We start from the raw sequence: 14799 nt of genomic DNA on the forward strand, positions 1-14799 counted from the left end.
TCGATGCAGCTGTGTGGCAGAATCTTGCGCTTGGCCTTAAAACTGTCATTTTATGCAGCCACCTACATTTTTTTTCCTCACACTGCAGCCAAGCAAAACAAAGCTCTTAAAACATAATGATTCTTGCCCGAAAAGTGGGGCGTGATGCAATCCCCCCCGGTTATAATGGCTGCTATTCCCCCTGGTGTATAGTATAGAGTAAGTTTCCAACATTTTGTACCACAGGTAAGCAATGATTTATGGGATATTTAAGCACTTCTTCAGCACTGCAGATTCTCTGAGCCAGAATGGAGTCAGTGGGCAGTTTTTCCTTCATAAAATAAATCTGTACTTCACCACACAGTGCAAAACTGTGACTAGCACTGCGCCATTGAACTATTGATTTAAATACAGCATGTGTGGTAGTGATTGGTGTGCGAGATCAAGCTGCCTCTCCAGGATGAGTGAGTGATGCAAAAGATAGATCATAATTACTTTTCTCTATGAGCACAGGAGTGTTTTAGCGTGTGTGTGTCCGCTCACGGCAGGATGAAAATAATGGCTTCTGTCATAAATCTATATCCAGAAAACTGTACTCAGGTTTAACATTGCCATATCTGCAAGAATACACACTTTTTCTTGTTTCACTCATCAGTGCGCAATTGAAGGTTTTCCACCCCCCTATATATAATCTCATACATCAATATCCAAAGGAACAAAAAGAGAGGGCTAAACAGATTTGCCGTATCACTCTTTGTCTTGGGAAATGGCTGCATTCTTCCTAACATGTTCTTCTGTAGAAAGAAACTAAAGCTGCAGGGTTCAAATCAGCACAATGAGATGCCGACAGTGTATTTTTAAGTTTGCGAAGAAGAGCCTCTGTGGACAGAAGTTTTTGATCAATTAAAACACATTCCTTTCGTATTTAAATCAATGTTTTTCACATGTATTCCTCACTGAGCCCAGGGCAACTAATTTCTGGAAGGTCAAAAGGCATCAAAGCAGTTGTTTATTGAGGCTAGACGCTCTTAAAGCACCCAATATTCCTATGCAAATGTGCGTGCATAAATTTGAATTCATGACAAGCAGTGTTTCTTGTTTTGACATTGGCCTGTAAGATATAATTTGCAAAGTTTACTTAAGGGAAACAACAACATTACAACAAGCAGAATGTGCATGGAGGTGATGTTTGCTGTTTAGTGTCAGGCTTATGAAATTCCCCTCTACGGATTCACAGGAGCTCTATCAGGAAGTCATCTTCGGTGGACCCAGCGAACGGTTCCTTCCCATATAGATCCTCCAGCCCATCATCCCAAAGTCTGCCTCACTGCACTCTATTTCCAAATCCAATTTCTCGATAGCAGACATGCTAATCACACGCCTCTAAAATGTGTTTCCTGAAGCAATTTAGGGGTGAAATTCAACCTTTCACTCATAAATATTCAGACTCTGTTGTTTATGTGGCCTTAAAGCAAGTTGTGTTTTATTTCTAACACTTGTGCTTCATGTGTGGCTTTAAGGGAGATGAACATTGTGAGACCAAACATTGCGTGTGTGTCATGGGTCAAGAAGCAGGTCGGCTGCGAACAGAACGAGGCTTTGTACTGAGCGGAGAGCCGCGGTTATCTGCTCGGTCCAGACGAGAGGACAGAGCAAGACCAACAGGATTGCGCGCAGGAACATTTTGCTTGTTCAAACTTGAGGCCGAAATCTGTGGCTGAGATCTCTTGGATGTCAGCAGTGCTGGTTTAGTAGGTCACTCAGGTGCCTCTTTAGACTGGAAGTGTTTGGAATGATGGGATGAGGTGTGAGGCACAGCCACTGTGCCATGTTTACTGTTTACTTATGTTTACTGTTACAAGTCTGCTTTCACACTACCAAACCATTAACATCAAGATCTCTGGGACAATTTATTTGAAATATTAACTAACAAATATTAAATATTAATAACAAAAATAAGCACATTTTGTTTCAAAATTCTGTCATCATTTACTCACCCTCTTGTCCTTTCAAAACAGTAAGACATTTGTTTATTTCGGGACACAAATTAAGATATTTTCAATGTAATCTGAGAGATTTCTGTCCCTCCGTTGACAGCTACGCAACTACCAGTTTGTACTACAAAAAGTTTGTGAAGAGATCGTAAAACTAATCTATATGAATTGAGCAGTTTAGTCCTAATTTTCTAAAGAGACCCGCTATTATGAATAGTAATAAGAGAGGCTCTATTATGCTCTGGCACTTCTACCGCAATTTAGATTTTTTAGAAGTGAAAGAAATGACAAAGGCTTATACAGAGCTGAACATTCAGTTCTAAAGCTCAAAGACCAAAATCATCCTTAAGTAATCACACCCACACAACTAATAGAAGCCGTTCACAAATAACATTATTACATCTACTGTATTACAACTAAACATTATTACATGCCTCTCTGGAACACTGGAAAGAATTACTGTATGAGTATTTAGTCATAAACAGAAGCTCAATCGTACCTGCTTGATGCATGAGAACAAACCTCTTTCAGAAGCTCAGACGTGCTGTGTAACACACAAGAATGAACCTCATTGGTCCTTGCAGGAGCTCAAACATGCAGCATTAAACCCACAAGAGAATAAACCTCATTGGTTCTCGCACAAGTCACATGTCAAGCGAACCTGCTTGAGCTTCCATTTACCACACCTGATGTGTGCGTTGATGAATGTTTAAATTCAATCTGTCCATCATATAAAGCGATCATGTCTCTTCAGAAAATTTGGACTAAACCGCTCATATGGATTAGTTTTACAATCTCTTTATGAACTTTTTGATTCGTCAAAGTGGTAGTTGCGTAGATTGTCAAAGGAGGGACAGAAAGCTCTCAGATTTCTCAGAGGTTTTACGGGTTTGGAACGACATGATTGTGAGTAAATTATGACAGAATTTTCATTTTTAGGTGAACTAAACCTTTAAATTATTCAGTTGTGTCCACTCATATCCTGAATGTATGTGGTTGGATGTTTTAGGAAACCTTTGGAAATAATAAACTGAGGCTCTTTGGAAAAACGTGATTCTACCTACATTTTGTATGCAATTAACTGCAGTTTCCAGCTGAAATGACCACTAGTGACAGTGACACTTTTCACACAAATTATGATTACAGATGCAGATTATCAATTTTAAAAGACATATTTTTGCTTGGTTTCTTGCACAATGATATAGTAAGACCTCAGTGCACAATTTGTAAATGAATATGGTTCATTTAGATGTTTACATCACATAATCAGCTCTGAATGTATGTACAGGTATGTATAGCTTTTTTGACATTCTAAACTGCTCAGTGCAATGCATAGCGCTTGGTTTGAGTCCCACGAAACATAAAATGCATTTTAACTTGCTTCTACAAGTTTAAGATATTTTATTAAGACATGATAAAATAGCTTAAACTTGTAGAAGCAAGTTAAAATGACATGTTTACTTTAGCAAATGCACTTTTATCTCACATTTGGTGTAGGGCAGGGTTTAGTGCAGTGTAGTGTACATTATTTTCAAAAGTGATTAATGTGAGCATTAACCTTAAAGGTCTCGAAGCAATGTGACGTGTTTTTTAGGCCGAAACATTTTTTGTCACATACAGTAAACATCTCCTCACTATCCGCTAGCTGCCTGTCCCCTGAACACACTGTAAAAAAACGCGGTCTCTGTAGACAGCCCAGACTCCACAAACGGCAAGAAAAACAAACTGGCCCAACCTGGACCACAAAACATAACAAACAGTGTTCCAGCCAATACATCGGAATTTACATCGGAAAAGCACGGAAGGGAGAGGGAGAGGACAGGATGAGGAGGAGGGAGGGTCGAGCTAGCCTCCATTTTGTTTGACATCACTTCGAACGTCAACAAGAAGTGACGTCACCCAACATCGCTTAGAGCATCTTTAATCTCACTGGACATTTCATTTCCGATCTGCTGTGATATGTAGAAGAACCAACTTAATGACACATTGCCAGATTCACGTTAACCTGTTTCGGATAAAACTTAACGCACTTTAACACTTATCCTAACCCTAAGCACCACTCGTTAGTTAGACATTTCACTTCGAAAGTGTTGTGAATTGTGCAAGAAGCAGCATCATTTTGCTGAAATGTCACCACACTTTTTTTTTCTCTCCAGTGAGCCTGGGTTGGAAATAATCATTATATTTGAAATTTGGTTCTGTTAGTGGCACAGAAATTCTACCTTTAATTGTGTATTACATTGTCCTCTTTCCCTGTTGTTCTCCTTTCCTACTTTCCCACTGAGCTTTCACTCATTTGCTATCCAGCCATTTTCACACCTACTCACACCTGATGGATCCGATTTGAGCCACAGCTGCTGGTTGGTCGCGTAGATGGATTGGCTATCACCGAGGGATGGCAATTGTGTTTAATATCCACCGATATCCTGTACGGTGTGTCTCTGGAGGTATTAGCTAAGCCATGATATGCCTCCCAGCGCTCCTAGTCTAAGCCTTCAGTGAGACGTTAAGGTCTGCTGCTTTAACCCCTTCCTCCCCCCTCGTGCTCAAGTGTCTGTTTCCACATGTGTTTGAGTTAATTAGTAACAAAGCCACAGCAGCTCCCGGAGGAACGGCGCTACAGAACAACCTCCATCTTTATTAAAGAAACGCGATTTGAGTGCTTTCCTTCTGCTTTTTTGTGTTTTTTTAATGGTTTATTTCATCTGCTACTCTTCCATTCCTCTAATTGGGAAGTTGGTGTGTTGTGAGGGAGCTTGAGGAATTAAAATTGATGGAAAAAAGACATCAATGATAAATAGATCAGGGAACTGCCAGAAGGAGAGGTGACGGCGTGTCTTGTGTAAAGTCGCGCTCACGCTGACAACTGTTAAACCCTCGAGGTCAGCAAGTGCTCTTGGCTGATTATAGGTGTTCCAACATGACTGCTGTATCCAAATGTTTCAGGTGGGGCATCACTATGTGCATTTACAATAGCAGTAGCATCTTGTCGCTGCTCATTTTGTAGGGATGCACCAATATGGACATTTTGTCTGTCTATCTGTCTGTTTGAATTTTGTTAGACTGCTCACCTAAAAGATCCAGAGCTTTAAATAATGAAATTGCTTTTAAATCATTTTTTTATAAAAGTTAATTTATTTGATGTGATTTTGAATGCTCACTTGAAAAGTTCAGAACTCTACTTTCTATTAAAACCCAATGGGCCCTATTTTAACGATCTGAAACACAAGTATCAAGCGCGAAACGCAAGTAACTTTGTGGGCGGGTCTTGGGTGCTGTTGCTATTATACCGGCGAGAAAAATGACTCTTGTGCCCGACGCAAATCTAAAATGGGTTGGTCTGAAGTAGCTTCATTATTAGTAACGTGAAATAAACCAATCAGAGCGATATCTCACATTCCCTTTAAGAGCAAGTGCATTTGTTCCATGGCGGATTGATATTATAACGGCGGATTTGCCAGACGGGCACCAGGAGCAGTTCACAGCCGAGGAGACTGACGTTCTCGTCAGGGCCGTAAAAGACAGAGATGTCACAATGGGGATGGAGAAACCCACCCAAAATAACTTCGGTTAAACAGGCGTATGATAATTTGGGTAAATGTGTAAGCTAGATTTATGCTTTTATAATAAACTGTCTATCTATCTATTGTAATAATGTATGATTTGCAAAAATGAAAACTGCTGCTGTGTAGATGAGAAAAACAAAGTGTATGCGCGTTGTGCACACGCTACATTGATTATGGCCAAGCATGCGCCCTTAAAATAGCATATGAATAACATGCGCAACGCGCCACTGACTTTAGACTAGGTTTTTCCTGGTCAGTGGTGGAATTGTTTTCTAAACCTGCAAAATAGCATCAGGGAACGTTTGCGCCGGAACACGCCTCCTCTTTTCGCTGAACCGCCCCCGGGAGCGCAAATGCATTTGCTAGTTTAGCGACGTGCGTCTGTGGAGGGAAAAGTCCGCTGTGCGCGGGTGCAAAATAGGAATGATACATGCGTCGGTGTACAAAGTCAATTGCGCTGGGTGCAAGATAGGGCCCAATGTGTGTCTGTGTGTGACAAAATGTGTCACAAAACATTTTTTGGTCCCAATGACGAAACAAGCTTTTAAATCATACAGAATGACCTTTTTTGAAAATGTAAAAATGTTTTTTGTTATGAATAGGTTTAGGGGTAGGGTTAGTGTAGGGGGGTAGAATATACAGTTTGTACAGTAAAAAACCATTACGCCTATGGAATGTCCCCATAAAACATGGAAACCCAACATGGAAACTGTGTGTGTGTGTGTGTGTGTGTGTGTGTGTGTGTGTGTGTGTGTGTGTGTGTGTGTGTGTGTGTGTGTGTGTGCTTTTTTAACCTAGATAGTGAGGACCAAATGTGTGTGTGTGCTTATTTAACCTAGAGAGTGAGGACCAAATGTGTGTGTGTGTGTGTGTGTGTGTGTGTGTGTGTGTGTGTGTGTGTGTGTGATGCTTGCATGTGTGTGTGCTTGCGTGTGTGTCAGGGCTGCCCGGCTAGTGGGCACTGGAGAGTTTGGACGGAACAGTCAAAACCCACATACTCTTGAGACAAACACCTCCTCTTCCAACTCATCATCACTTCATGAGCTCTTTACACACACACAATTTTGCAAATAGCCATTGTTTCAAACACCTATAGACACAAGTAGCACATAACCAAATATTTTAACCACCACAAACAGACAGCTGTGTGGTTAAATGTGCTATTATTGGGTAAAATCTGAATGCTCTCCAATACATGGGAGTTGTGTCCCAGTCCCAGTCCCAGCTGTGAGAACATGAGCTCGGTCTGCCTTCATTCATTTGCTGTGTGTTGTGTGACCATCCCCACAAGTGCAGTTTTATTAACATGCATCAACACACCATCTGTAACCTGAAATCAAACAATAATTGAGCATAATAAATGATGTTAAATCCATTAACAAAGGCAGAGGTTGAAAGTTGTTTGTTTAGGGCGTGTTGAATTATACACTGTTAAATATGCTGATTTAAATTGCAATGTCTTAATTAAATCTGAATTGCAAAAGAAAAAAAGGTACTCTGCAAGCCTTTCTAACACACACACACACACACACACACACACACACACACACACACACACACACACACACACACACACACACACACACACACACACACACACACTTTAACACATTTATTTTTCTCTTCCATTTGCTCTTTCAATATCCGGGATTAGTCATTCATTTTTCCCTCTCTACTCAAAGCCAGTCAAGAAATGAAATCTCGTTCTTGTCTAAAGCCTTCCGTGTTATCAATTGAAACCAAATACATCAATGCCATTAATGTCTCTGACTTGTGGCCATTTAACCTTGTAATTTTATGTCATACCCAAACTGAAATCTTTCTCTCCAGGGAAATTAATCACTTGATAATCACTTTTGTTGGCAAGAAAGATGCTATTACAGTGGTGCTAATTGTTAAACATGGAAACGCAATGAAAAAGGGCACTGAGGTGAACCGGCCTCCTCTTTTATAATGAGGAATGATGCAGATCACTGCTCGGCTCCTATCCGTCCGCATAATCAGATGAGTGTGTGTGTGTGTGTGTGTGTATTTTTATTGGATCATTAAAATCATAACAAATACCCGGTGTGTTGCCGCTGTCTTTGTTTATTTGACTTGCTGTAAGTGTTAACTTTGCATTAGAGTTGGATTTAACTCATCTGGATTCAGACAGGATTACTGGGGCTTGTTGATAAGATGAAGTCTCCATTATCCTGTGATCACAAGTGCTGTTTGGCAGAGATCTGACATGCAGGTAAATGTTGTGTGTTTGGATTTCCCTCCTCCTGTCTGTGCCAGCACAGCTTTTCACCTGCCACAGATGGATGTGTGTGTGAGCCTAAATGCTTGTGTGTGTGTGTACGCGCGTGGGTCACGTTTTGCCTGCATTGTGATGGCCAAATATCCCCACGATTGTAGTAAAACCTGAAACAACCGACACTGATTAGAAAATATGCTTAATGCTTAATGAACATATAAATAGTTTCTTAAAGGGATAGTTCACAATAATTCTGCCAACATTTACTCACATTGTTGGATATAGAAAGATACACAAGAGGATATACAAAAAACAAAACAAAACAAAACAAAAAAAGTCTGCTTTTTTTGTCCATGCAATGAAAGACAGTGGGGTCCAATGTTGTTATTGGACAATTACCTAACTACCCTTACCTTATAAATAATACTAAAATTAATGTTTCAGTTCCTCACAATATCTTCTTGTGAAGAATGATCATGTAAAAATTCAGAAAGGATTTTAAGGGTCTGGGGATTGAAAATATCTTTTGCTCATTCAAAAGCAGTAGAAGTCAATGAAAAGTCCTTGTAGAAAAACAAATGTGTGTGTGTTTGCAACTTACCCAACCTGTTCAATCAATCACTTATACTCACACACTTGAGTTCTGTCATTGTTCCTTATTTGATTGGGGTTTACCGCTTACTTAGAAGAGGTCCTGTTATTCAAAGGGCTAATACTGGAAGAGTATATTCCACCTGATTGTACAGAGTCTGTTCCATTTAATTATAAGTGATCATTAAGCATTTTTCGCCTTTGCGCTCGATTCGAGCACACATTGATTTAGGGTCTCTGCAGGGAAGATGCTTCATAAGCACTTTGTTCATTCCAAATTGGCATGGACACATAATGCAGGTGAGACTTGCTGTGATAGCACAGGGAATAATCAAAGCCTCTGCCAGGAGCAGAAACAAGCATCCTGCCCCTGAATGATTACAGTGATTGTGTAAACCCAATGAGAAAGACCATGTTCTGTGATAGATCAGGGAGAAGGTCTGTCTCTCTCTCTCTGTGTAGTTCATGAAAGCAGAGCTCAAAGCCATCTGCTAAATAAAGAAAAAACACGTAAAAGAGAGAACGTGAAAATAAGAGAGACATGTTGAGAGAGGGTTGCCATGACAGGGATTTATATATAAGGCAGTCAGTGAGACCGCGATGTAGATTAAAGAAGGAAATATTTCATTATTTAGTTTTTCTTGCTCTTTTGCAGAAGTCCAGGTGAAAGACCTTTGAAGAACTGGGGCTTTGATGGTGATAAATTGACATCTCTCTCTCTCTCTCTCTCTCTCTCTCTCTCTTTCTTTACTTGGGTCGGCCGTGTTCTGGTTTTGGAGTGACATAAGAGATGTGGGGAAGAAAGGCTACAGCCTCATGGTTAGAGAGATAGTGTGTGTATCAGGGTGATGGAGCCCAAAGAAAGATCTGTGTGTCTGTGTTTGCTTTCACATGCCAGTCTGTGCTTTTGAATATAACTCCGTCTGTAATCGTATCAGATTGTTTTGATGGTGTTTATGTACCCTACCAGTCAAAAGTCTGGTGTCACTTGACTCGGTTTATGTTTCTCATGATCTTACGTTTTGCCCTGAAGGCTTGAATTAAGTTTAGCAGATAAATAAACTGTGCCTGTGGATTTCTTTTCGGCAAAACGTATGAGTTTATATTACATCCATCCATCCATTCTCCAAAGCGTTTATCCCGTGTAAGCGTTGCGGGAAAACTGGAGCCTATCCCAGCCAGGACTCAGGATGGTTATTAGAGTTAACTGCAACTGAAACTAAAACCAATTAAAAAAACATACATTTTTGTTACGTGAAATAAAATAAATGTTAAATGAAATAAAAGTATTAAAATCTCATTTTTATTTATTTTAATTTGATGTACTAAAATAACTAAAACTTGAATAAATAAATAATACAAATATATCATATACTGTACATCTTAACTAATTAAAATGACAGAAATGCACAAGCTAGATCTAACTCAAATGAAAATTAAATATATAAAAATACAAATATTCAAACTATAAATAAAAACTATAATAAAGTAACGCTGACTTAAAGCAAGGATTTTATTTAATTTCATTTTTATTTGTAATGAATTAATTTAAACAATTTATGCAGAAAAAAAAAACATTAACAAGGGGACCTCCTTCAATATTATTAAAATGTATTCCAGGTGCATATTTGGTGTATAATGAAGTTGGTTAAATCTTTGGCAATACTTTAGTTTGAGGACTAATTTACACTATTACCTAGCGTGCATATTACTAGCATATTGGCTGTTTATTAGTACCTATAAAGCACATATTAATACCTTATTCTGCGTGACCCTATTTTTCATCCCTTAATTCTACCCCATACCTAAACTTAACAACTAACTATTAATAAGCAGTTAATTAGGACTTTGAGGCAAAAGTTGTAGTTAATAGTGAATATGTGTTCCCTAAACTAAAGCATGACCAAATCTTTTCATAAATGTGAAAAATAGTAATAATAAAGGAAGGAGTAGGTGTGTGAACAAAATTTGACTAGTACTGTAAACTGTTAACATGAAGAAGGCAAGACAGGGTGTTATTTACCTGAACAGCGACTGTGTGGGCTGGAAAAGTACATGATTCTTTACTACAAAAAGACAAATTCTGATTCTTTGCATCCATCTATCCTGACCAAAACGTCTTTCATAATTCTGTTTATAACACCTCGGCTGAGTACAAAGGAAAGCTGATTAAATGTAATGGGATTGTGGTTTGCTTAGACACTGTACAAGGTCAGTCTCTGAGCAGGTGTGTGATGGGAGACTTCATGCAGCGTCAAATTCTGCAATGTAACTTTCATTAGTGTGGGATTATCCATATTAGCTGTTCCCATATTCCCACCGATAATGAAGTCTAATTATTTCTGGTGCTCCCTCAAAGCGACAAGAGATGGATTTTCCTGCAGCGGCAAGAGTGTACGCTCCCTGAAACAACACTTCGACACTTTGGTGAACGACTGTATGCTCGCTAATTACCACTTCTCAATATAATGTGGGAATGTTCGTGACAACTATGATGATGCTTCACCTTGTCATGCTACTGTATCCCTTTCTAAAGACTAATGCAATTAGAGTCTTGTCCACTTATAATTCATGTGAACTTCATCATAGGCATCTTATAATGAGGCACTTGGACTGGTGTATTTCTGCAGCTATTGTCTTCTTGTTTATTTTCTTGCCAAAGTGTGATTAATGGGTTAACCACTTAATGAAAGTGGTGGGATGCTAATTAGGCATGGCTTGGCAAGATAATACCATACAACATCATTTTGCTAGCACAGACTAACCAAAGGTTGTTATCGTACAGTAAATGTCTCCTTGTGTTTCACTCTAACCTCATGCTACTGTGTATAAAACTAATCGTTTTTGATCTCTGTGTCTCTACAGGTAGAGAGAGAAATAGCTATTCTGAAGCTCATAGAACACCCACATGTTTTGAAGTTGCATGATGTCTACGAAAATAAGAAATATTTGTGAGTATACACCACTTTTGTTTATCCATGCACCATGCAATGTATGAGCTGAGTGTGTATCAGTGCCTGGTAAACTCTGTATCTGTACAGAAGAGCAGAGGCTCTGATATCCCTGGATATGTGCTCGCGCTCCAGTGGCTGGGCTTAATGTAGTTTTCAATAATTGAAAAAGGAGCCACCATAGATGCAGCTGAGGAATTTGTTTTCTTAATATTCAGATGACACAGATGTATGGCCCGCACACTCGTTAAGTATTTGCCTATGAACATTTTTACACGCAACAAATCAAGTATGAATCCATCCTTAATTTAAATCACGCTGACAGGTAATCGCATGAGAAAATCCTTTAATCGACTAATAAATCAGACGTCTGCCGTGTCAGTGAGTGTGTTTGTATGTGTGTTCAGATGTGAATGGGAGTCTGCATGTATCTCATGAATACATGAATGCATGAGTATGACATAAATGTGTTTGCCCATCAGACAGGACGATTGCAGGAAGATATTTCGCAAACATGTACACATTCACTCAAATGCAATACAGTCTATATTGAAAATGTTGGCCTTTTTTCCATTTAAATAAGGTGAACAGAATTTTGGGGGGAATTTTAAACATTATGGTGTGAGTTGCTAATCAAATATTGTAATTATTCATTTTGGCTTTTACTCAAATTGGTGTGTTGATAATATAGTTTGTAATTGACTTTTTTTTTTTAAATAGTAGCGCTTTCACTATAGTGGTCTCAGTGGACCCCCTCCTCTGTACACAACCATTCAAAAGTTTGGGGTCAGTATTTTTTTATTTCTATTATTTAGCAAGGATGCATTAAATTGATCAAAATTTACAATAAAGTATTTTAAATTGTTACAGAAAATATTTATTTCAAATAAATACTGTTCTTTTGAACTGTATAGTCAGTATCACAGTCTCCAAAAAAGCAGCACAACTATAATTCTTTACTTTTATACATCAAAATATCAAAATTGTGTTTTACATATGGAGGGGGGAATCATGGATGATGCGACAGCAGCCATGTTGCACCACCACTCACTATTTTCAACATTGATAATAATAAATCAGAGTATTAGTATGATTTCTGAAGGATCATGTGACACTGAAAACTGGAGTAACGATGCTGAAAATTCACAGGAATTAATTACATTTTAAAATACTGTATATTCAAATAGAACATTTCAATTGTAATGATATTTCACAATATAACATCTTGGACTATATTTTTTTATGAAATAAATGCAGCCTTTGTGAGAATAAGAGGCTTATTTCAAAAACATAAATAAACCTTACCAACCCCAAACTTTTTAAAAGTAGTGTATACTGTATATTGGCATGGTAGTAGATCTGTCCTGGGAGTTTCATAGCTGCTGTGTATCAGGATTTCTTATCTCCTGCTTGTTTTCCACAGATATTTGGTTCTAGAGCATGTGTCAGGTGGAGAGCTCTTTGACTACCTGGTAAAGAAGGGCAGGTTAACACCCAAAGAGGCCAGGAAGTTCTTCAGACAGATCATCTCTGCGCTGGACTTCTGCCACAGTCACTCTATATGGTAAGAGCTCTGGACTTCATTGCTGTGTACAAATCTCAGTTTGTTTTACGGGGCATCAAAATCCTTTATTTTGAGCATTGCTTGGCACACTCTCATTATTTTGGTTCAAGAAAGTCAAACGTGTTGGTTTTGTAGCCGCTAACATTTTTTGTTTGTTTTCATACATCATGTATAGCCACAAGCTGTTGTTGTCCGACCTGTTTTATTGCTGCTGTCTCATTTATTATGTATGGTAAAAGCCACCTCAAGTGAAGCATGTTTCAGTCATTGCAAAGCATTGTTATGAATACTAAATATCATCATATTGAGATATTACTATTTTGCACATTTAGTTTCTAGCCTCACACTCACACTCACACTCACACACACTTTCCAGGTCAAAGATTAATGGCTCCCCTCCAGTGCAACTGCAGAAAAGTAGAGTTTTTATCACTGAGTGTATCCTTAAGCCTTTTCTCTCCACATCTTTGAGATATAAATGAAAAATATGCTCACATTTTCTCTGTATGCTTTCTCTGCCTCAGTCTATAGACTAAAGAGCCAAGAGGGTTTCAATTAGCCGTACAAAAACTGGAAAATAATAAAGGTTTTTGCCTTCTTACACAGTTACTGAGATTTTCAAATAATTTTAAGTTAAAATACTGAGAAACAAGTGCTTCATCTTTACCCCAGCATAGTTTGTTTCGAAGTGTGTTGTGGTAATGAGGTGCCCTACCCCAAAACACAAATAAAAGAAGAATCTTTTCAGGGGTATTTAAAAACTAATTTCGTTTTTGAAAAAGTAAAATATCCATATGAATTTCTCTTGCTAATAGATCATGGTAGAATAAGACTTTTTCTTAGAAAAAAAGGTTTTGGGAAGGCAGGCAAAAAGTATTGCAATACAGAGAAATGGCTTTATGGACACCTGGCTTTTTAAAATTCTTTATTAATCAGTGATGTCTGGATCATCAAATATATATTTTATTTAATGTTGGATCTTTTGAAACATACATTACATGTTTTACAAAGTACAATTAGCTTGTAATACGATTAACTGTCTAATTTTCAAGCTGGACGTGTTGTGGCAATGATAAATTAACACAGAAAATTCTTTAAAAATCTAAAATAATGTATAGCCTACAGTACTTACTGTGGTCAATTTTCAGAATTTCACATTGATTATTATATAGAAATCCTTAATGATAATCATCCATCAAGATTTTATGTTGTCACTTTAGGATACAATCTTGCATTATGTTGGGAAAATAAAGTGTGGATTCTCAAATTTTGCTTATAAAAATAAACATTTTCAAAGTTTTAACCTGTCAAACTAACCAAGTACAACTACAGAACTTGATAAATTATACATCAGGAACAGTGACAAACTAGACAGTCGGACAACAGCCTGTAATTTTGACTGTAGTCTTAAATGTACTTTCATCTAACTTTTTACAACTTCAACCCTTTCGCACGTACGATCACACCAGTGTGATCAGTCTAGGCTGGTCCTTGGAGCGTACAATCACACCGGTGTGATCAGTCTAGGCTGGTCCTTGGAGCGTACAATCACACCGGTGTGATCAGTCTAGGCTGGTCCTTGGAGCGTACAATCACACCGGTGTGATCAGTCTAGGCTGGTCCTTGGAGCGTACGATCATACCGGTGTGATTAGAACGGTCAGTGCATCACGTGATCAACTGCTAAATTCAAATGTGCTTTCCCGCATTGGCTGGCGCTGAGCCAGAGATGGACTTTCTCAGAGCTGTCATATATCACAACTTTTCAATGTTTTCAACCACATAATGTTTATTTTAGGTTTCAGACATATAAATTCACATACGTACTAGAAAAACAATACATTTAGAGTTTGTAAAATACACACACTTATGTCTAAGGAAGCGGCAATAATAATGCTTTCCATTATAATTAGAAA

General features: G+C 38.3%; 1 protein-coding gene across 1 annotated transcript in view; it reads left to right on the forward strand.

The window, feature by feature from the left end:
• Positions 1-14799, forward strand: part of brsk2b (BR serine/threonine kinase 2b) — a 139140-nt gene that overhangs the window by 86730 nt on the left and 37611 nt on the right. Inside the window, exons 3-4 of the mRNA XM_081394144.1 lie at positions 11235-11320; positions 12744-12884. Coding sequence (XP_081250270.1) covers positions 11235-11320; positions 12744-12884 — 227 coding nt within the window. The remainder of the gene's footprint in view (positions 1-11234; positions 11321-12743; positions 12885-14799) is intronic.

Source organism: Scardinius erythrophthalmus, assembly GCF_964197995.2.
Source record: "Scardinius erythrophthalmus genome assembly, chromosome: 2".
Classification (NCBI taxonomy): Eukaryota; Metazoa; Chordata; class Actinopteri; order Cypriniformes; family Leuciscidae; genus Scardinius; species Scardinius erythrophthalmus.